This window comes from Mixophyes fleayi, chromosome 6 (assembly GCF_038048845.1).
Source record: "Mixophyes fleayi isolate aMixFle1 chromosome 6, aMixFle1.hap1, whole genome shotgun sequence".
Taxonomy (NCBI): Eukaryota; Metazoa; Chordata; class Amphibia; order Anura; family Limnodynastidae; genus Mixophyes; species Mixophyes fleayi.
This window is the reverse complement of record NC_134407.1, coordinates 49,561,975-49,585,861: the sequence shown is the minus strand read 5'-3', so window position 1 is coordinate 49,585,861 and position 23,887 is coordinate 49,561,975. Positions and strand designations below refer to the sequence as shown.

Sequence of the window (23,887 nt, the reverse complement as noted above, 5' to 3'; positions counted from 1 at the left end):
TTTTATTCAGGCTGTGTTACAAAGTCATAAATTTACTAGTGGGCACAGGACAAAAGCCATTTACTAATCGTTCTGAAGACCATGGGCCTGATTCTTTAAGGATCTTAAATGAAGAGGTATCTTATTTCAGTCTCCTGGGCAAAACCATTTTACAATGCAAGGGGTGCAAACTAGTTTTCTGTTAAATACTGACTGTTTTTTCATGTAGCACACAAATACCTGATAGCTTATTTGTACACTGAAATTTAAAGTTGATATTTGTGTGCTACATGAAAAAACAGTCAGTATTTTACTTATGTGCAAAACAGAAAACTAGTTTGCACCCCTTAAATTGTAACACGGTTTTGTACAGGAGACTGAAATAAGATACCTCTTCATTTAAGATCCTTAATGAATCAGGCCCCATATTCAGTTATATTTTCAGGGTGTTTTGCTAGTATAAAAATGCTTCTCTTGACTTCTGCTTTGATTAAACACAATATAATATATAACATTTGTGCCTGCATAAAAGTTTGGTGTCAGTGGTTAATGTTAGAATATTGTTATTACAACATTCTCTTTATGAGTATGAATCAGATGATTTTTACATGTGCACCATATTAAAACTCAATAGGATCATGCTTCAATACTAATAAACTAATGGCTATGCATGTTTCACCTCCCTCAGTGCTTTTCCTTGGTGTAGAGTTCTATCTTTCCATTCCTAAAAAATGTGCATATTTAGCAGGTGACAGCTCTAGCTCCTATGTTTATTTATTCTGACAATTACTGAATCAGTATGACTCGTATTGCCTGTTATTTTTTCAATATTTCCTTCTCTGATTGCTTGTTTGACTCTTTTCCTGTAGCCGATGTCCTTAATGCTTCCCCTGCGCCTAACAGCCAGGAAGGTAAAGGCCATTTGAATGGATGTTCTAACTGCATGGATTTATACAACTCATCTCCTGCTAATTAACTAAAATAATCGGTTAACAGAAACAAACCATTGGCCTTGTGTGTGTGCGCATAAATACTAGTGATCATCATTCATTTAATACATAATGCAACAGTGTCTGTTTCATGCTTTGCTGCACATTACAGCTCTGCAATTATAAACTGATATTCTTACATCACCTGTTGACTGGTGTGCAGATTTCCTGATTATGTGAAACATACTAAACCCACGTATTATTTATTGCGGTATTTGTACATGACATTCTACCATTGAAAAGATTAAATACAATATTCTTCTATGTTATGTAGTTCATATTACAGGTGCCCTGATTGTGCTAGCTACACTCATTATACTATTTCACCCTATTGATAGACATTGTATTTAATTATAACAATGCCTTCATCATCTATATCTACAGTCACCTGTATTTTGACATTAGCTTTACTGGTAAGTATACCCCTTGATGGTGTATAGAATACCTAGCCAGCATTGTAAATCACTAAGCATGTCTGAAAGGTATTATTAACCCTGGCACGGTGTTGGCATGTTTACCAGTTGTGCCCATTCTATAGCTAAATATGTAACTATCCAGGAGTGTTTTACTTTACAGCTAGTCAACTAATTACAGCTGCTGCTTAATGACCAGTAGAGAATATTGTTATTGCTGTTCTCACCCACAGATTGATTTCATTACAGATAATATACTTGATGACCGACCTGAAAGTAAGCCATGCAGTGAAAAGCTGCAATTTGAATATAATGAGGAGGCTCCTAAGAGGATCAAGAAGACTGATGGCAGCATTATTGGCAATAAAGGAAAGGTAATTCTTTCTGTCAGAATAAATAGTGGTAAATAATGGCAAAAATGACTTTAAAAGCTTTTATAAATAAAAGTACAGCCACATATCCAAAAGGGACCTTTACAATCAATGGCAAGCCTGCCAGTCTACTTATCTTGTACACACCAAATGAGTTATCATTTGATACGAGACATAGGTATGTTTATTGTGTGTGTAGGTCTATGACATGGAATTGGATGAAGAGTTTTATCTCCCACAAAACAAGAAAGAAAGTAGACAGATCGCCCCAGAACTATCAGACCTTATCATCTACTGCCAAGCTGTGAAATTCCCCGGTAAGTTGTATAATCTATCTTGTCGTTCTTTGGCAGTATTCTGAACGTTGATTGCAGAGTGGTATGTCCGGCTGTCCGCCAAATCAATAAATATTTGCTCTGAACAACTTCTTTTGAAGTATGTAAAATGCTGGAAGATTAGATTCACATTTAGGTAAGAGCTTGTTTTATTAGCACTCTGGGTAAATACACTGTTGTAAGACTACACCAAGAGAAAACAACAAAGAAAAATGAATGTCCTAGCAACTTTTTAAGTATAAACACAGAGGACATCCAAATATAGAATTGGTATAACATGGAAATTATATTCATACATAAAATAGGCATATTAACATGCACCATTTTCTATAACACATGCACTAATGTTAAATGTGAAAGTAAACACTTATAAACAATATGCATGCCAAACGTCAAATTGATACTTTGATTTGAATGTAGTAATTTTATATTTATTTATTAGTTTTAGTTCTAACTTAAAAAATATTGGCTGACATCTGCAGCGGCTAGCTTAACATTTTAACAGTATCGCTGTCACATCTTACTCATTTGCATGTTATAACAAGTGTATATTCTAAAGTGTTAAATATAAAGTAAGGAAGACTTTAAAAAGCTATATGGTTTTGAAATGACAGTACATTTTTTACTAGTTTTATATAATATGAAGCAGTCCTTTAAATTCACTCAATAAATTGTTGCATGTTTAAATGTAGTACTAAAAAAATAGTACTCCGATTTTATTTTAATTTATTAATTATACATTTTACTTTTATGTATCACATTTTCATTTCATTTTACACATGAATGCACAAGTAATAAGTATGGCTATCGCACAGTATCTAGGAAATAAAAAGGACAGGTGTAAAAATTGCAAATTAGTCATATAAATTGGTGTTGACTAATTTGTTTTTTTTTATACTTCATACCACATAAAAAGACCTTATCATTACAACTGTGACTTCACAATGGTGGTGGTTGAAATAGCGAGGGTAAATGTATAAAATACAACCTGTTCTTTCCCTATTTATGGCAGAATAACTACAACATTTTTAATAAGTCCAGTTGAAAAGTAAAATTTCCACCAAGAACAGGTGTAAGATAATATATTGCTTCAACGTAGAACTTTTTTGTTACATTTTTATTTTACTTGTGTATATTGTTTTGCACATTTGTATTTTGAGTTGGCTTTCCATTATGTTATTATGATGTAATTATTTTATAAGTGTCCCCCAGTGTTTATCAATCCATGTTTCATTGTAGTCATTCTAACATTACCCCATCATTCAATGCATTCTGGTGTGTATTTATCCTAGCCTGCTAGAGATGTAAATTGCATTTAGAAGATCTGATGGGAGATTAGTGATGTAATGTAGTGCAGGGCATGCTGGTTCATTTCCATAAAACGTACTCTAAAAAGGCCACGGAAAATGTCGTGCCCTCTTGGTCTGCTTGTTTGGTTCATTAGTCTTAATTTTATGGGAACAGGCCTTTCAACATTAAACCCATGTGGATCTGGCAGAGGAAAGGAAAGAAAAAGCAGGAAGTCCATTTTTGGCAACAATCCTGGTAGAACAAGCCCCGGGGAACCAACAGCACTGGCCAAAACATCTGGAAAAGGTAATGGCTGTATGTTCTATTCTAATATAATAATTAGACTAAGGCGGTATTCCATCACACATAATATGACTTTTTATTATCTTATTCAGTTGCATAAATGACTTCAAGTGTCTGTTTAGATTATTATTATTAAATCATATAGCCTTTGTAATAAGATGAGCATTTGTTCGTTTTATGACACTGTATTCTGCCTGCAGGCACGGCTGACACGCGGCAGAGCTGGGAAGAGCCATGTTCACCTCCTTTCAACCCAAGCACTTCACTAAGTGCTATTATCCGAACACCCAGGTGCTATCACATATCGTCACTGAATGAAAATGCTGGCAAGCGCCTGTGCAGACGGTATTCCCAGCAGCTGATTCAGCACACTTCCTATCAGCTACTAAGGACCTATCCAGCTGCTACACGCATTGACTCTTCAAATCCTCATCCACTTATATTCTGGCTTCATGGAATACAGTTAGTTGCACTAAACTACCAAACGGATGGTAAGTCGGTCAATGTACTCATAAATATATGTTCAAATTACAATGTTAATTGTATTAATGTCAAGGATGTACATAACTGTCTTTTAAAATGAATCTGACTGGCCAGATCAGTTTAAGGCTTTGTGCCAATGGACGTCTTCAGTTCGTCTCTACTTCCTACTGTTTGTTATGGTTAAATGGAGGAGAGACAGTTACTTGCATTTAGATCATTGATCTCTATGGAGAGATGGTAGTGTAGGGGTCTTCTGAGCAAAGCGGATGATGGAGCAGAGGCAGAGAGAGTGGAACATGTTTTGCTTTCACCCATGGCTGTTCCCTCATCTGCTTTGGTAAGGCGGTTCACCAGAATGAATGGAGGTAAGACTGTTTAAATATTGCCTTTCTGTGCAAACTATAACTTTGCAGAATCTGATAACTTGTTTTGTATTTTCTGTTCTCTTATCTAGTTTAATAAACCCAACATCTAGCTATTTGTACAGTGTAGACATTCTAGCTCATATCATGACACTAGATTTGAGAAGAGAGAAATATCTATGAACTGCAGAACCACCTGCAAGCTTTGTCAAACATTGCTCTAACACCAGACTCTGCGTCTCTAAGGGTAATCCAAACAACTGCCGCATATTTTTAAATCCACATCTGTGTGTAAAATAGAAGTCTTTATACACTATAATATATTTCACACAAATTCTTCCCATTTACTGGAATTCCTGTAAATGATTTTGATATGACATTACAAGAGGTGCCATTTACAAGGTAAATGTATGTTAAATTGTAATGTTAAACCTTATAGATTAGAAACTCTCGTGTTTGTTATGTGTGGCCTGCTTCCAAGTGGCCTTAATGATGTCAGCATCTGAATATGAGTTGAAATTAGCCCCCCACACACATACTTTTACTTATTATTTATGAAATCATGACACGTGATCACTTGCTCCAGTATATTGCTAACCTCTGTATATGTCCACATCTGGCTGGGCTGTGTGAATGCTGAACGCAAGCTTTGATCATCATTCTTCACATTCTCTGTGAACTAATACTGTTCTCACCGCTTGTTTAAATACCCGGATATGGTTTCTCTGTGTAAACTTTACTCTTCTTGCCATATTGTAGTGACCGTGTACTTAACAAGTGCCTTTCCCATTGCCTTTGTTTTTATCCTGCAGCCTGAACTATGAATGTGTTATCACATTGTTTGTTACTTGGTATTTTAATTAAAAGTTTAAGTATTGTCAGTACATTATAATGTATATCAGGTTTTGAAAATATGTGGTTTTACCTTGTACACCTGTATTTACAGTGATTGCTGCAGATTTTAGTTTCTGGTTAGACGCTATTAAATACTGAGCTTTTCTTTGCATTAAACATTATAAGCACACGTTACTTTACTTGAATTACTTCCTAAGTAAACTTTGTGATTTACAATCTGAAGGTGCCCATACATGGTCAGACTAGTAGCTTGTCCTGAGAGCCAGCGAGCAGGTCCTGTCTATTTTTGGCATCACAAGTGTGCAGATAAATTGGTGAAATCAAGTACTCTGGTTGAACGTTTATATAGTGCTCTTGCTTAATGACCACTTACACTGATTGTGGCCAATGTCCATTTGTTCCAGATCAATGCTGATCAGCATTCTTGATCATTGTAAGCCCACACTTTGCAACAACTTGTTTACAGCTCTGTCTAGAATTACCAAATAAGCTGTCGGAATAGCTTTGTGTATCATCATCATCATCATCATCACCATTTATTTATATCATCATCATCATCATCTATTTATATAGCGCCAACATATTCCGTAGCGCTTTACAATTGGGGACAAACACAGTAAACTAATAAACAAACTGGGTAAAACAGACAAAGAGGTGAGAAGGCCCTGCTCGCAAGCTTACAATCTATGGGAATATAGCGCCACTGATTCCGCTGTACAGAGAACTCACTCACATCAGTCCCTGCCCCATTGGAGCTTACAGTATAAATTCCCTAATACACACACAGACAGACAGAGAGACTAGGGTCAATTTTGTTAGCAGCCAATTAACCCACCAGTATGTTTTTGGAGTGTGGGAGCACCCGGAGGAAACCCACGCAAACACGGGGAGAACATACAAACTCCACACAGATAAGGCCATGGTCGGGAATTGAACTCATGACCCCAGTGCTGAAAGGCAGAAGTGCTAAACACTAAGCCACCATGCTGCCCCTGTATAGGCCATCTTCTCCCTGAGCATCTTCCTAACCTGCATTCTAAAATGCCAGACCTTACGCATAGCATTTTAGGACGTCTAATTAATGTGTCATGCTGTCTCCGTGGAACAGAGAAGAGCTCTGAGGAGAGAATGCTGCAGCCAGATTAGCTTCATAGACTCTGCAGTAAAAAGCTGTAGGGGTGGGTTCTGACCAAGAAAGTGGTACGATGTACTAGCAAGTAATTTCTTTAATGTATGGCATACCAAGATGTTGTGGCACTGGATGTTGCATACTTCAAGTATATCGATGCGATTGACAGAAGTGTATGGGTATAAACATTTAGGTGGAAAGTAGCCTCTATATTTCCTATATATATATATATATATTTATTGCTATATTGGCAACATTGCTGTCAGTGTCTTTCTTGTGTTGGCGGTGCAAACAATTATAATTGTGGTTTTGTTGGGTTGTATTAAAGAGAACAAGTTTTACACTGGATTTTTATTAAATCTTATATGCAAAAAAAACCAACATTCTCCCAGGAGAGAGCACTTAACAGAGCGCATTCTATGTGCACTAATCTCTTTCCCAGGCCTGTGTCCTCTATACCGTACAGCTGTCCTGCATAGTATATACTGACTGCCTGACTCCGCATTTGTGTAACACCATCAGCTCAAGAACTCGCTAAGATTTGTGCTCTCACCCAGGGGAAGGATCTATAATATGTAAATAAAAAGCCAGTGTAGAACCAGGGGACAGGTTATCTTTAAATCTACAACATTTTATTAGAGAAAAGTCACCTGAACTGAGATGTGTATCTACCTTCACCTCAGGGGAGGGCTGGTAAATTGTAGCCCGGGGGGGCAAGACTCGACTCAACAGCATTTCAACGCAAAAAAATGCAGGTGGCCGAGTGACCCAGCCCAAGGTAGCCCACTATGGGACCAGCCCAGGGGGCAGATGCCCCCCTTTTCCCCCAGCCAAGTCTGCCCCTGCTGCACCTGATGCTGTTTTTATTGCAACATTATACATAACCTATCATGGAAACCTAGCAGAAAAAAATAAAATATTTTAGTAAGTGTGTTGTCATCGTTTATCACCTTAGGGCAGTGTTGGCTAACCTGTGACACTCCAGGTGTTTGTGAAACTACAAGTCCCAGCATGCTTTGCGAATATATAGCAGCTCATTGCTGGAAGGGTATGCTGGGACTTGTAGTTTCACAACACCTGGAGTGTCACAGGTTAGCCAACACTGCCTTAGGGTAACAGTCTGAACTGATACAGTGGTACTTGTGATTGCTGATTGCTTGAAATTTTACTTAACAGTCAATTTGAATGTTATTGAGATGTACAAACTTGCATAAATACAGTGTTTGAGTTACCCACTTAACATAATGTACTATATTAATGTCATGTTTTCAGAGTTCTATATTATTGCTTGTTTAATATTTTTGATAGATGGAAATGACTTCTAGCTTCAAAACTCCTCAAACTTTCCCTTTCAGATCTCCCTTTGCATTTGAATGCTGCAATGTTCGAAGCAAATGGTGGTTGTGGCTATGTTCTAAAACCACCTGTGTTATGGGATAAGGGCTGTCCGATGCATCAGTTATTCTCTCCACTGGATCGAGACTTAGAAAGCATGGAGCCGGCTATATATTCCTTATCTGTAAGAAGTTTATTGCTCATAAAATCCTTTTAGAATACAAATTGTATATTAGAACCGATTTAAACTGGTGTCCATGCACCCTCAGTATTAAATGTGCTGGCACGCTGCTGTAACAGAACACATATGTAACTAAAAATTCCTTTTTCTAAACACTTCACACACAGCTTAGTCTACAGACATTACTCCTATAAATCTGTGAATCTAAGCTATACATTGTGCTTGGATGGCATTGTCGTATATATAGTTTTTGTGGTTGTTGGATTTTATTTATTTGTTTGTTTACTGTTTTAAATCTCTAAATTATCATATTGAACATAACCTGTTTAGAATTCAATACAACATTATTAAATCAGTCACCCATTTAATAAAACAATTGACTGTTTTAAATAAGTTTTATTGTTTTTTAATTACTTCATCTGTTTAGAATTTTGCTTTAAAATCCTGCCACCACTGTTGCTGATTCCTGACTTAAAGAGGTTGACAGCAGCATGCTAAATGCTAAAAGCTTGTCATAATAAAGTAATAACATGTAATAATAATTGATATTCAATTAACATATTTTGAACAAAAGCATTGATATGAACTTTCATCCTTTACAGCCTAATATTGAGTTTGAAGCTTAGTGCTTGATTGAACAGGCCATTTCATGGTGTGCTGTCCAAATATATTTTTTCTGAAATGCTGTGTAAAATTAGTTATAATTCTATGTGTGTCGGAAATGATAAGACTTCAGGTATTCCTCATATAAGTAACCTATTTTGCTTGTACACTGGTACATTTTAAGTCAGCCCAAAATATCTTTCAGATTCCAAAGTCCATTTGTGGCAATCATATAAATTCACTCCTTATTCCTTTTCTCTGAAATCTATTACTTTACAGTGTCCGTGCACTGACATTTCACTTATATCGGTGAAGTGTCAGTGAATTTATTTTGATGTAATTAGAAATAATTTACAAACCAATGAGTACAAAATAGTTAGTCATGACAAACAAACATTTTAATTATATTTGTGGACCTCATGGTTCTGTTTTGTATAAAGCAAAGTAAATAAATTGCAATCAGTATAAGGAATACTTCATCGTCTGGTTTATTACGTAGTGCTTTGATTTCTACATGCTGTATATCTAAAACTGTGCTTGTCTTACAGATTGTCTCAGGACAGAATGTTTGTCCAAGTAACAGTACAGGAAGTCCTTGCATTGAAATTGATGTGCTCGGGATGCCAGTGGACAGCTGTCATTTCAGAACTAAGCCGATCCATCGCAATACTTTAAACCCAATGTGGAATGAACAGTTTATGTTTCGAGTTTACTTTGAAGATCTTGTATTTCTACGTTTTGCTGTAGTGGAAAACAACAGCTCTGCAGTAACCGCCCAAAGAATTATTCCCCTTAAGGTTCTGAAGAGAGGTAATCGTTCATTGCAGGATAATATTACATTTTGACATGCAACATTACCTAGCTTAATCTGAGAAACATTTACTGCAAACAAGTTGTCAGAAGCGTTAATACATTTTATGCCACAGGATGTAGAAAATGCTGTCACAGTGTCAGTTGAGGAAGAGGTCATTCGTTCAGACATAGCAGTGTGTAGTTAGAATGATGACAGCCTTGCAGCCGAACCATTGAGGCAAAAATACAGTGCCCTAGAAGGACAGGGTTTACTGTGTGCGTTCTTTTCTACAGGAGGTTATACGTTCATAAGCAATCTGACACTGTTAACCCATACAGCAAATATGATGCTATCCATACAGAAAGCCCCGGTTATGTGAACAGCAGACTTATTGGCATGAGTTTGTTGAGAAACACATTTGTGTCTGGACAAATCATAAATAAATTTGCAGCAACAAATCATTACTGTCAAATATGGAGACAGACCTGTGTTGTTTGAATAAATCTATATACCATTCTAGCCATATATTAACAATTTGCATCTGAAGTATCTCACTCCATATTGGTCCTAAAGCGACCTGTGACTAAAGCAAGATTTAGTACTTCTGTTTAGGACGGTAGAAACTGTTAAAGTATTGCAAACTGTACGCATGTTTAATACATGCAATTAGTCTGCTTGCATGGTAACATACCTTTGTTTGCCATCTGTGATTTTGAATACTCCCACTTTATATGCTTTAGCTACTAGAATGCTTTTGTCACCGGTAGTTCTGGAGTACTCGCACTCACTGGCACTGCACCTTGATCCTCCCCCCTCATTGCAACCTGGGTGATTTGAAAAATAGGTCTTTTGTTGATACTCACACAGGCAGTGATTGGACAGAGCTGAGGCTTCGCTCAGTCACCACCTGCATTAGAAGCTATCACTGTTTGCACCCCCTTTATTCTCTGAGTGGATCTGGCCAGCTCCTCTGTGGGTGAGTCCTTGGCATGGAATCCCCACAGCTCTGCTAATTAGGAGGAGGGAGAGTGCCAAATAAAACTACTAAACTATTCGTTAAAATCACAAATAGTTAATTTGTGACTGGACGTATCTTTTCATATATTTTAATAGACATGTGATAAAATAATGATTGTATTAAGTATTAAACCTGTGATATATTAGTTACAATAAGGCCTGGTCATTAAGGAACAGAGTTTTGTGCTGTTTTAGGCAATGGCAGTCTGGGTGGTAATCAGTTTGCCTCTAAATTTTATGTTCCATTTTATACTATTATTAGAGAGGATATTGATGTTCTTGTTGGCAGACTATGGTAAACACTGCCTGATTGTGTAGGTAAGCCACTGTCTACTGATCACACTGACACTGCAGATGTCACAAGTTAGTGATCTGCAAGCATCTGGCCTAGCATGTGATGTAATATAAAAATTGTAATACTAGGCTGCATGTTAAACATTTATTTTAAGAGAGGTAGTAATATTTATTTTTGAGGAATAAAATAACAGTAGTATTATTCCTGGGAGAGACGCCATTTAAAAGTCTATAAACCTATGGCCATTTCTGGTTATAGGCTCAATTACTCTCATACAACTGGTGAGTGAAATATTCAGCTCTCATAGGTCACTTTTGGCCACATATGGGGGTAATGTATCAAGCTGAGAGTTTTCCGGCGGGTTTGAAAAGTGGAGATGTTGCCTATAGCAACCAATCAGATTCTAGCTATCATTTTGTAGAATGTTCTAAATAAATGATAACTAGAATCTGATTGGTTTTTCAAACCCGCCAGAAAACTCTCAGCTTGATACATTTACCCCTGGTCTCTAAAGACCTCTGTACATTATTACAGTACTTCAGGCTTATATACTATGTACTACAGGCTGTCAATGATTGTAGGTAATATCTGGGTATCTGTACTTTAGAATAAGGCAAATCGCAGGTTTGATACGCAGGTTATAAGTAAAACTGACCTACTATACATATTTTCTTAACAAATTTACCCAAGTCACAATGTTGTTGTTACTAATAATATCATACTGAGGTTTTTATCTGTTCTTTATATCATATGTAACTGTAGGCTACAGACACTTACAGCTGCACAACTTACATAATGAGTCTTTGGAGATCTCCACGTTATTCATTAACAGCAGACGAATGGAAGAAATTCCTAGTGGGAGTTCTCTGCCAGCCTCTTTGGTAGGTGAACCTAAATATTTACATACCATATTTTCAGTCACATTGCTCGTGTTACAAAATGTATTCTTTGTCATCGTTTTATCTTTATTCAGGGTGATTCTGTCCTGGCTATTAAAAACAAAACCTGAAAACTGTATCTAACGTATTAAGAGCTATCGCTGTAGATATGTTAAATACTGTAGGGAAGCTGGTTTCCTCTGAACTACCGGTACTTACTTTCTGCTCTGCTAAACAAGAAGCAAGTGTGATAGCACAAACATAAGGAATATGTACAGTAATAATTATGTATATTATTACTATGTGCAGTGTCCTACAATGTCATTTTGTATTCTAGCTATATATTCCCTGTGCTTTTTACATGTATGAAATGTTTGGAATGTTTTAGTCTATATGAAATTAGACTAAAATTGTACTCCAATGTATTATATGACACTGTAGATATACAAACATATAGAACATAAAAGGGGTTTTACTTACATAAGTATAACGTTTACTTGTACAGAGCAGGGATGTTTACCAAGGGAGTTCTGAAACCTATCCCACTAGACTGCCATCCAATAGGTGATTAAAATTCATCCAAGTGCTACTTAGTATCAAACAGGAACTAGAATTCCAAGGTTGACAGTTGTGTGGAAGTTGGATTGAGCTCTAAGCACATGCTGTATGGGGCATATTCAGTTAGTCACGATGTCCCTCCAAACATCGCAGCTGCACATGTTTTCCGGTGCTATGGTACCTCAACATCGCAGATATCTACTTGCACCCCTATAATAGGCAAAGAGAAATCCGCAATGTTACATCACCACTGAGTGCCTCCGCCACTGTTCCAAAGGCGCTCAGCAGATAGTTGAATATGCCCCTTTGTTTCTTTAAGACATAGGCGGTAAAAAACGTCTATGAAAAAGTGTACTAGGAAATGTTCTTGTTTTCGTATGGATGATTGAAGTGCACATATAATAAAAGCTTCTGCCACACTCTACCCTGCATTAATCATCTACCAGTTCACAGCAGTTATTTATAGGTAGTAACATATAATCTGACACAAAGTTTGTTTTGGTTTCTTGTCAATAGCATCAGTATACTATTGTACTACAGGAGAGATAAGGATAAATTATAATTTACTGCTGGTCTATGTAACAAATGCAATATCAATTTCCAATGGTGTCAGGCACAGTCTGTCTGCCCTTTAGTATTTTAAATTATTTATATGTGTAAAAGATTCTATTAAATTCTGTTTTATGTCCCTATAAAGTTTTTTAGCTCAGAAGAAAAAAAGGCAGCATCAATGTTTAAAGTCACTGTACATGGAATTCCTGGGCCAGAACCATTCTCTGTATTTAATATTATTAGTGGAACAACTGCAAAACTACTACTCGATCAAGTAAGTTGATATTTCTTTCCTTTTATCTAGCCCTTTTATACATGTTAAATGTATTAGCTATTGAGTATGTGAAAAAAGACAATACCATTTTTTTTTAAAGTGTAAACATTTTATTGTGCTAACAAGATGGAAAGGGAGATGAACCCACTAGTTTTTTCTCCATCTGTAGCCATGTGCGTTGCTGGTGATGTCTTTTTACCCAAGTCTAACAGTCCAGTGGAGGTCACTTTCTTTCCATGACCCCTTACTTCTTGATAGTCATTAGATCCACTTCAGATACTGTGATATTCTGAGCTTCCAGGGGCTGGATGTGTGTTAGTGGGGTTTGGGACTGAAAGCAACTTATTAGAGAGGTAACCTGGTGACTCAATCAGAAAGCATCTGTGCTGGTTTGGAAAACAATAATTAAGTAGGGATGGGGCCTTGGGGAAGGGACTCCCAGAGGTCTGGTTGTGCAGAATACTGGCGTTCTCCTTTATGGAAATACAGTGAAACAATAGGTGTGTTATGTATTGGTCTTTGTACACTTCACCTAATATGTTTGCGAGCTCTGTCACAGCCTTTAGTGCTATAGTGGCACTGGTGTGAATCAGAATCAAGTGTGAATCACATCATCTTCAGCAATCCAAATCCCAACCCTGGCACTCCAAACAGACCAGTCACCTGTAAAAGCGCTCCCATGGTGCCATGGCCAATGGAGAAAATCTTGCTTCAAAGTTGACTTCACCCACTGCAAATATATTCTGATTTCCTACTATATTGCCCTCTCAAACAAACCTACTTTAAGTTCCTAGTAGCCACCACTCAAATGACCAACCCTTTCGCCTCTTTGCCACCTTCAACTTGCTTCTTTGCTCACCCCTACGAACTGCACCTTCTTCCCTCACTGCTTTCGCCATCGCCACCTACTTTAATGACAAAATCAACACTATTTATCAAGAAATCTCCTCTCGACAGATCCATCACCCTGTACTTTACCTATCCTCCAGGACCCTACATCACCCTCAGTTCTTTCTCCACTGTTACTGTAGACCAGGTCTTTACATTTCTCACAACTTTTACATCCACTCTCCACCACCCCAATGCTTGATTTCACGTAGTTCACTTCATCAACCTGTCCGTCTACACTGGCACTTTCCCTTCCATATTTAAACTTGGACTCATCTCTCCTGTTCTCAGCAAATCATATGTGGGCCCTACCTCTCTCTCTCTCTCTCTCAAGTTACCTCCTTAAATCTGGTCTGCTCCTTCCATCCTCTCTGATAAACACCTCTTACTCCAGACTCTAAGACTTCTCCTGTGCTGCTCCTCACTTATCACCCTGCTTGACCAAACTCTCCCCTGAAACTTTAATTTCACACCTGTTTACTCTAGTCTATCCTAACCCCACCTGATATAACTTCTTCTGGGTGTTCTAACAACTAAAGTCCTAACTCAACACTGAGTCCAACTAGTGCTTATTGTGTCAGATTTGTGTTTTCTCTCTAAACTGTAAGCTCTTGTGATCAGGAGCCTCTCTACCCACTGTCTCACGTCTGCACCCGATTAGTCAAACTGGTAATTGTTCTGTTTTTATGCATATTTTTATTTTGTATGACTTATCATTCTGACCATCCAACGCTGCAGAGTTTTGTGGTGCCTTACAAATAAAACAATGATGATGATGACCATGACCCGCTCCTTTATTTTATTCAGTAGTGTAACTCTGAGCTGAATTACATCATTTAAGCTTTTATACTATTAGTTTGCTCTTTATTTGTGCTTGCCTCTCTCTTTTGCCTGTACAGAATAAGATTTCAGATAAAGAGGCTCATTCTCTATATAGATCTTGTAAACTTTTAGTGAGAAAATTTTCACTATACTTTTAGATTTTGTTCTGCCCTTGTATTTGGGGTATTTACCATTACTGATATTCAGATTTTAATATATTTGTTGGGGATTACACATAAATGCCTTAAACCATAGCAACTAATAAATATGCCCTTGGGTATTTGTAATAATAATTTTATCAAATGCATATCTATAGACTTACACTAGAGTTTAGTTAGTTCTGCATGTTGCCGATTTAGAATTTTCAGTGTTTTTCAATCTTAATACAAAGTTCAGAAACTGTGGCCTGGAGTACCTGTAGCATGTATGTCTTCCTAACAGTGTTAAACATAGCACATACTGCTCATGATTATGTAAATGTGTACCAAGGAGGATTTTTTTCAATTAAGGAATAAGTCCAAATGTATTTTTTCATTTTTAAAAAAGTTGTCTGTCCTTGCTTCGTATTTACGGAGCAGTCAATGGAGGGCACTGGAGTAACGCAGCTAAATAGAGTTGGCAGCGTCCAAAAACCTCTGCCACGCCACAACCACAAATACAAGTGGGATTCATTCCCACAACCATTTAAATGATTGTTACTAGCGTTTAAAAAAAACTAGTAAAAGCATTATTTTTGACAGGGGGCCTAGCTATATTTTTTTCCCCACAACTTTCCTTTCTTATTAAATGCTCATAAATATTTTTTTCTTGTCTTCTGCTTTAAGTACCACAGTACATTACATCTAATCTATGTTTTTACCTGAGGCTCTGTAAAATCACCTAAAATATTATATTGATTGAATAATTAGCAAAGTAATCAGATAAGCTTGTAATTTAAATAAACTCAGAAACAGGGGCAGGCTGGGCTGGGGTGCAGTGGGGCAGTGGCAGATCCAGGATGGGGGGCGATCGGGGCAATCCCCCCCCCCCCCCCCCCCCTAGCAGGGGCTTGCTGCCGACAGCTGCACACTGTTTTAAACACAATCAGAGCAGCCAGGCAGCACATTGTCACTGACGAACGGACCTGCACATAGTGTGCAGCCGTCGGCAGCCTTAGAAGTCAGAAAGGGGGCGGGGCCTAAATCGCACCCCCTAAATCGCCCGGTGTAGAAAATTTTTCTAGATCCGCCCCTGCAGTGGGGCATCTGCCCCCCAGGCCGGTGCCATAATGGGCCACCGGCATTTTACTTCCTTTAGGAATAGGCTGCTGAGTTGAGTCTTGCCCCCCAGGATGAAATTTGCCAGCCCTCCCCTGCTCTGAAAGCAAAACATGTTATTACATTTAAACTCTCCCAAAGCTGTGTAATTCTATTACAGCATACAATAGCATTAGAAAAAACTCCCATCTCTTAGGAGACAATGTTTGGTCAGAAAAAGGAAGTCACATTTTTTTTTTAAGATGTTGATGCATCATGTGTTTCTCTGTTCCCCCACTATCCTGTAGATTATATTCATGGCACCTTTTTCTGTGGTCTCGAATTCCAAAATTTGTAATTTCTTCTCCTCACCTGCCTGCCTTTATTTTACATGATCATAGAAATTTGTATTGCTTGCAATAGAAACGTTTTCCAGTTTTTGTATTGTTTTGCAAATCTGCAAATTGACCTTTGTCTTCTCATATTGATTAAAGGGATCTGGAAGAAGTGTACACATCTGACAATAAAATAGTTACTCTAGCAACAGGGTAACATCTTGTATGGCTTTTATTTCATGGGCTATGGTCAGTCGATTTGTTCTATAATTTATATGTCTCTTTTTACCTTGTATAGACAAGCTCCACATTGTATGCAGTACGTGAACTTCTGTCCTACTCTTTATCTTGTTCTTGATACAGATGTAACATGATAATGAGACTTCAATATATTTACATTATTTTCTAGTACAGGTTTGCTGAACGTAATGGCAATTAACATTATGAGAGATACAGTGAAGGTACATTTAACATAAAAGTCCATGAAAACATCATGCTTTCAGATGCACAATTTGAAGGGGTTTTTGTTGCAGGAGTGAGCCAGATTAGTTGATTCATAGTTTTGCTTCTGGTAATTTTTAAATTGAATTTTACATCAACAAGAACTTGTCATGTTAAGAAGGAGGATGTCTTCTCTATCGGTGGAATACTATTCTAACCTATGTATTGTACCACTGAACTGTACAGGAAGCGCCCACACTGGTTTGTGCAAGGAGGTTCCTCAGCTTTCATAAATTTCAAGGATATTTAATTGTGAATTACCATTGCTCCTGACACCACAATGCACTATTGGCTTGTGCCTCACCCATTTGAGTGCTCTACTGGTGACTGAAGAGAGCTGGGATAAATCATACGCTCTATCTAACCTCTTCAAGGAATGTTTATGTTGTTTCAAGTTTACTCTTCAACAATAAAAAATACAATGTAAGGTTTGTTTTCCTGCAGGTTTTGGCTACTAAAAAAAGACATGAAATAAGCATGGACTATTTCTTGATGGAAGAAAAATGCTTTATATCAAAGGATAAAAACGAGTGTAAGAAACTACCATTCCAAAGGGTAATTGCCCCAGAAGAAGATGTTCTACAGATTCTAAATAGCTGGTTTCCAGAAGAAGGATATGTGGGAAGGATCATTCTTAAGACACAAGAAGAAGTATGTTAGGAACAGTATACTATTGTCCCATTTGGTATCAAATCAGTTTGTCATTTAATTTAAAAATAGAATGTTTCAAGTGGTTCTTAGTTGCTCATTGAGATGAGACCTATTTGACTCAGATATATACACAGCTTAAGGGGAAATGACATGGTGGAGGCATAAAGGGCTGATGGGGAAAGGCATTAACTGAGTCATTTCAGCTGCCAGAAGGAGACTGTGTAAACTCCATTTAGAATATATAAATTAAAAAAGGCAATGGATGGCTGTGCTTATCATTTATATAATATAGGTATATAAAACCCTGCTTTCTTAGAATCATTTAGTTTACGAATTTATTAAAAATACATAAGTATGTCAAAATTTGTTTTATAAAAATATATATATTACAAATGATGCATGCAATACTAGAATGCACTTAACACAAACTAGTCATTTAATTTTGCAGAAACGATACTGAAAACGGTTATTTAGCTGTAAGGGATACGTCGATAGTCTCTTAGGTCTTGCTTTTCATTAAAGACAATCGGTGGTGTATATAGGTATATGCTTTCAGATGTCATTTTCAGCACTGCTGGTATTTAAGAGATACTCACCGCAGTACCACCAGTCTCTATGAAAAGTGCGCTTCCCAATTAGTGGCTTCACTATAAAGATGTTCGCTCTGAGTCTGCTTCAATATAATCCCTTCTGTGCAGTAAGATGAGTCATTGATTTGCTATTCAGCTGGTTTCTGTGTGCAGGTAACGTATAAGATGGATGTAGTGGAATATCTTTATTCCTTGACGTGTTTCAGTGTCTGACACTTTTATCAGAAGGATGTGACTGCTTTGGCTTCAGCTCCGACCTTATAATTAAAAGTTAACCTATCACAGAGACTTTTCAATTAACCAGCACCTGAATTAAATAATAATTAAATACTTATGTATATGTGATTTCTTAGTTTTTTATTTTTAATAAATTTGCAAAAATCTCAAAAAAACTTTTATCAAGTTATCATTATGGGGTATTGTGTGTAGGCTTTTGAGGGAAAAAAAGGAATTTATTCCATTTTGGAATAAGGCTGTAAGATAACAAAATGTGGAAAAAGTGAAGCGTTGTGAATACTTTCCGGATGCACTGTACATGGAACTAAAAAGAATATACCTATTTATAATGCATTATTAGTTACGTGACCTTTTAGAGTACATACTGCTTTTAAATTCATTACTGTTAACAATACAGTTGATATCTGTTTGTTTCTTTTTAGAATCTGAATGACAAAAATGTTTCCGTGGAGGAGAAAGAAGAAAAGGAGCTGCCTGTCAGTTCAGATGATGAGAGTTTCTTTGTCCAGGTACATGATGTCTCTCCTGAACAGCCCCGCACTGTTATACGAGTTTTACGATTCAGTACGGCACAGGACGTTATTCAACAGGTAATTAGAAACATCTCTTACAGACTAAGCTGCCAAAATTCAGGGATATGCTTCACTCGTACAACTGTTTAGCTTTAATGCATCTATAACACAGAAGAGCCCACATTCTATGTCTTGTTTATTACACATTGTGTTTGTGGGAATTAAATACACTAGTTTTAGTGGTTAAACAATTTTGTGTAGGTTTGACTTCCTCGTTTGTTTGTAAGGTCAGTAAACTGAAAAATGACTTCTTTTTCAACAATGTATGTTATCTTGGCTGAGGAAAAAGAAAGTACTTAAATGTCTGAAAGATGTTTTGCTCCAAGATCATTCACTTAACATATATAGAACAAATGGATTTTCCCTGTCTTATACTCTTATTTGAATAATGAGTTTGTGGCTTGTATTGCCTTGTGTACATAACTGTGTGAGGTCCATTCATCATTAGGCATAAAGCGCTCCATATTTTTATAGATAAGAGTAGGAAAACAGTATTTTGTTTTTAAAGTACCAACTTCTCCTGAAGATATCCTATTAATCTGCTAGGATAATCTACAAGGATAGGGCTAAACATTAGGTGGTCTGCAACTACCGTGCCTCTCCTCTGTACTCCATTTGTTTAATTTTTCCAAAAATCAATAGAAGCGCATTTATTTTGTACCATTTGCAATGTCACCAATAAAAATATGGAAAAGACCAGTGCTTTTTAAGATCTTGGTGGCATTGCAAATGGTTTTGATGGGAAAGTATGCCTTTTTGCAATGACACAAAGATATGCAACAGGGTAGACACACCAGCAAGTGTAAAACAAGTGATTAATTTAGGTAGACTAGAGGAATGGTCAAGAGAGTGGCAACTAGTTTAATGACAAAAACTGGAAAATCATGCACTATAATGGAAACTAATGAGGGGGAAAGGGATCTAAGATTCACTATTTCAGGTGACTTAAAGGCAGGTAAGCAATGTAACAAAGCAATGAGAAAGACAAGTCAGATGCTTGTTTGCATAGGGAGAGAAATCAGTAGCAGAAAGAAGTAATAATGCCACTGTATAGGTCATTGGTACGGCCTCATCTAGAATACTGTGTTCAGTTCTGGAGGCCATATCTCCAGAAGGATATAAATACATTAGAGACTGTACAAAGAAGGACAACTAAAATGGTGCATGGTCTACAGCACAAAACTTACCCGGAAAGGCTAAAAGATATTATTATGTATAGTTTGGAGAAAAGAAGGGAAAGGGGGGACATGATAGAACTATCAAATATATCAAGGGTTTTAACAAGGTACAGGAGGGAAACATCCTGTAAAGGAAGATAAATATTAGAACACGAGGACATGCACTTAAACTGGAGGGAAGTAGATGCAGAGGAAATTTGAAGAAAAAATACATCCCAGAAAGGGTAGTGGATAAGTGGATTAGCCTCCCATCAGAGATGGTTAAAGCTAATAGAGTAGAGCAATTTACACATGCTTGGGATAGATATAAGGATATCCTTACAAAGAAATAAGGATCATATAGGGTTGGAGGTTACCATAGGTTAAAAGATGGGCAGACTAGATGGGCCAAGTGGCTTTTTTCTGCCATCAAATTCTATAAATTTGCTGTTCGTGCCACCCTAAGTGTTGATTGGCAGCACATAGCATCGGCTTATGGACAAAGTAAAATGTGATGTTAAAGTATAGAATCTCTTAAGATGTAAAAAGATTACATACATTTCCCATTTATTTTTTGTCACAGGCCCTTAGCAAAGCCAAATACTCATACAGAATTCTAAACAACCCTAATCCAGGCGACTATGTACTTCTAGAGGAAGTGACAAAAGAAACATCAACCAAGAAGTCATCAACCACAAAAACATCTCAGAGGGTCCTCTCTGACCATGAGTGTGTATTCCAAGCACAGAGCAAGTGGAAAGGAGCAGGGAAATTCATTCTTAAATTAAAGGAGCAGGTCCAGGTACAGTAATACGCATCAGGATTATGTCTGACACTTTGTGGAAGTATGTGACTTCCCCCTAGAGGCTTTACATGAAGTATGCTGGGATTGTAACACCTCCTTACATTTCAGAAAGGATGTCTGTATCATTTCCGGTAGGTCATCTCTTACAGGATTAAATGTCTGCTGTGCAGACAAGTACATTTTATGTGCAACCTGCCAGGCACCTGCTTTGCTTTATCACACGCTCATGTTTTTTTCCTTTGAAGATAGAATTACTCTGTCAAATATAACTTTCTGAAGGTTGGATTGTGAATCTGTGTCACCAAGTTACCAAAATAACTTGGTTACTTCACAAGCACATGCACTCATCCTTCATTCATCTTCTTAGTTGCTATAAAGGCTGACTTATGAAACAATATTGGTGTTATAAATTGTAATTTAAAATAAAAAATGAAAAAATAGATCTGGACAGTCTGCTTTTTCTCCTTGTGTAAATGGAACTTCAGGAAGCTACGACATGCTTCACAGTCAGCATTTAATAAGTAGATGTTCACATAATCAGATGGAGTTGCCTTTTATAAGACTGACTATGAACAAAGTGATAGTCAACAGGTGGTCCTTAGAGCCTTCACCTGTTGTTAAATGTGTTTGTTATAGCTTGTAACACTTGTTTAAAATACCTCCTGATACGTCATTACAGATAAGTGTCTCTCCCTTTAATTAAATGTATTGCTTTCACTGAAATTAAGGGTAATATGTGACCCTTTTGTAAGTTAGGGGCCACCCATGTGGCCCCTGAAGTGTCTCAGGTTGCCCATCACTGCTTTACTGAAACAATCAGCTGAAATTTAGTGGCAAACGACTAAGTTGACTGAACATTTGGATCAAGTGCACCACATGAAATCTGCCGGAGAGTAGAAAGATGATAGTTGTTTTTTCTGACAGAAAAAAATCCATTGGATTTAATGAGTTGACAAACTGTGTGTCTAATATACAGATGTTTTCTTTGCAGGCAGCAAGAGATGACAAGAGAAAAGGCATTTCTATTGCCAGCGAACTGAAGAAGCTAGCAAAATCAAGCAGGCAGTCTCGGAACTTCACATTGTCTCCTCAGATCATGTCTCAAGAAGGTACCCAGAATAAAGATGAAAAACCTGCATGCAGTTTGTCCTTCAATGACATCAGTGAATAACAACTATGTTTGTGTGCATCATATTCCTTGCAGGTATGAGTGCTTTACCTGTTCCTTTTCCTCCTCACTTGTTTGAATTTGTGTATGTTATATTTTGAATTAACTATACAAATGAGGTACTAACTATGTAGAGTATGTTTCATTCCTGGTATTGACTTCTGACTTCTTTACAATTTACATAAGGGCAGTGATTCCCAAACGTAGTGAAGCTGCGAGACATCTGCTGACAGACTTGGCAGAGGTTCATTGAAATATTGTAATAAAATACTTGAATCATGTAACATATGAGCACGTACACAAATCAAGAGAATCATTTAATGTTCATTTAAAATGTAATCTGCATATCATTCTCATTGCATATTTTCAAACTTCTTTAAAGATGTTGGGCCTAAGTCAATAAGGAGAACAAAGCAAAAAATAAAGGAATAAATTTGATCTGGGGAAAAAACATTATATAATGCAAGGGGTGCAAATTAGTTTATTATTTTGCACATAAGGAAAATACTGTGGGTTTTTTTTTATCATGTAGTACACACATACTTTATAATTCTATTTTTCCACTGAAATGTAAAGTTGATCTAGGACATGCCCTACCCCAATTAATAAATCTGTCCCCACATTTTAACTTTACCTCCCCCTCCAATGCAACATGGTTTTGCCCAGGTGCAAAGTTACTCCTTTTTTTTTTTTTTTTTGCTTTGCTCTCCTTAATGCCTCGGGCCCATTATGCTACGTCACACATTTGTAAAACACATCTAGTCTGGTACGTTGTATCCCAAAACACTGCTTGGAAATCACTGCACTATGCAGTACAATAACCTACGTACAATTAATGCTTACTTACTGTTTAGAATAATATCAAACATGTAAAAACTGCAGCTGTTCACAACTATATAAAAATGCCCCCATCACCTAAGCACATCGGAGACAGACATCTTGTGAACTGGACTAATATTCATGAAACCGCAGCCTATTTATTCAGTAGTGACCAGTGACATCATTGAAGGTCTACGTGATGTCACGGATTTCTATTCAGTCTATAGGCTGTATTCTAAAAGTTCTGCCCACAGTGTGGAAGTTTACAGTGTATGTAGGTGGCAGGTGCATTTTAATAATAGTGCATGAATGCATACAGCATGCTTACAGGATATGAATTACAATATATGTATCTAGTGTGACAAAATGCATTCCTGGAGTACAGTATGTTCAATTTGTATTCATTTAGTTTAGCATATCACCAGAAAAAAGAAATAAATCACATTTGGATGCCACCATCTCTGAAGTGCGAACCTTGCGCACTTTGCCTATACTTAAGGCAAAAACCAATATGCACTGTAATTTTCCTCTCATCTGTTTTCTTCTTTAATTTTTGTTTCTAGCAATACTGTGAGCTGTACTGTTTCAAAATGTGTTTTTTTGGAATAAGTCCATATGCCGTAAACAAAGTAACCAACAAGAATTGTCATGTCCCCTAATCTGAGACACCTGTGTAAAATAAATTATAAAGTTCTTGTGTATGCAAACATTTGCCACCAGGTGCTGATCCAGAGAGCCAGTCTCCCTGTTTGTTGAGTACACAGTGTTTGAAGGCTGCAATGGTACAAACCACAGATACCTACAGTAGATGGTTTGGTCCATATTCCTGTGTAAAAGTGGGCCACATAGGAGCATGGTTGTACTTAGTGTCTAGTATATATTTCCTCATAGTGTTTAATGACCCTCATCACTACAGTATTCTTCTGCATGTACTTCAAATTAGAGAGAGAACAATCTCGCGTGGATACATGGCACACCAGTAGCATAGATGCAAAACCCCCTTTAAAAAAATACTAGACTGTCGTTGTGGCCAGAAAAAAATCCATGTACATAAAATAAAAAGATAATTAAGACAAATGTGCATATTTTGGGTTTTAATTTTACACATTTGG

At 37.1% G+C, this 23,887-nt stretch overlaps 1 protein-coding gene across 2 annotated transcripts in view; it reads left to right on the top strand.

Moving 5' to 3' along the window:
* The window catches only part of PLCE1 (phospholipase C epsilon 1), a 238,935-nt gene that overhangs the window by 205,905 nt on the left and 9,143 nt on the right, over positions 1-23,887 (top strand). For both annotated transcript variants that reach the window (XM_075216434.1, XM_075216435.1), the window contains 13 exons: positions 849-890; positions 1,631-1,755; positions 1,952-2,069; positions 3,552-3,683; positions 3,881-4,171; positions 7,865-8,028; positions 9,177-9,438; positions 11,496-11,614; positions 12,867-12,995; positions 17,221-17,427; positions 18,677-18,844; positions 20,567-20,785; positions 21,780-21,897. In XM_075216434.1, the coding sequence (XP_075072535.1) occupies positions 849-890; positions 1,631-1,755; positions 1,952-2,069; positions 3,552-3,683; positions 3,881-4,171; positions 7,865-8,028; positions 9,177-9,438; positions 11,496-11,614; positions 12,867-12,995; positions 17,221-17,427; positions 18,677-18,844; positions 20,567-20,785; positions 21,780-21,897 (2,094 nt within the window). The remainder of the gene's footprint in view (positions 1-848; positions 891-1,630; positions 1,756-1,951; positions 2,070-3,551; positions 3,684-3,880; positions 4,172-7,864; positions 8,029-9,176; positions 9,439-11,495; positions 11,615-12,866; positions 12,996-17,220; positions 17,428-18,676; positions 18,845-20,566; positions 20,786-21,779; positions 21,898-23,887) is intronic.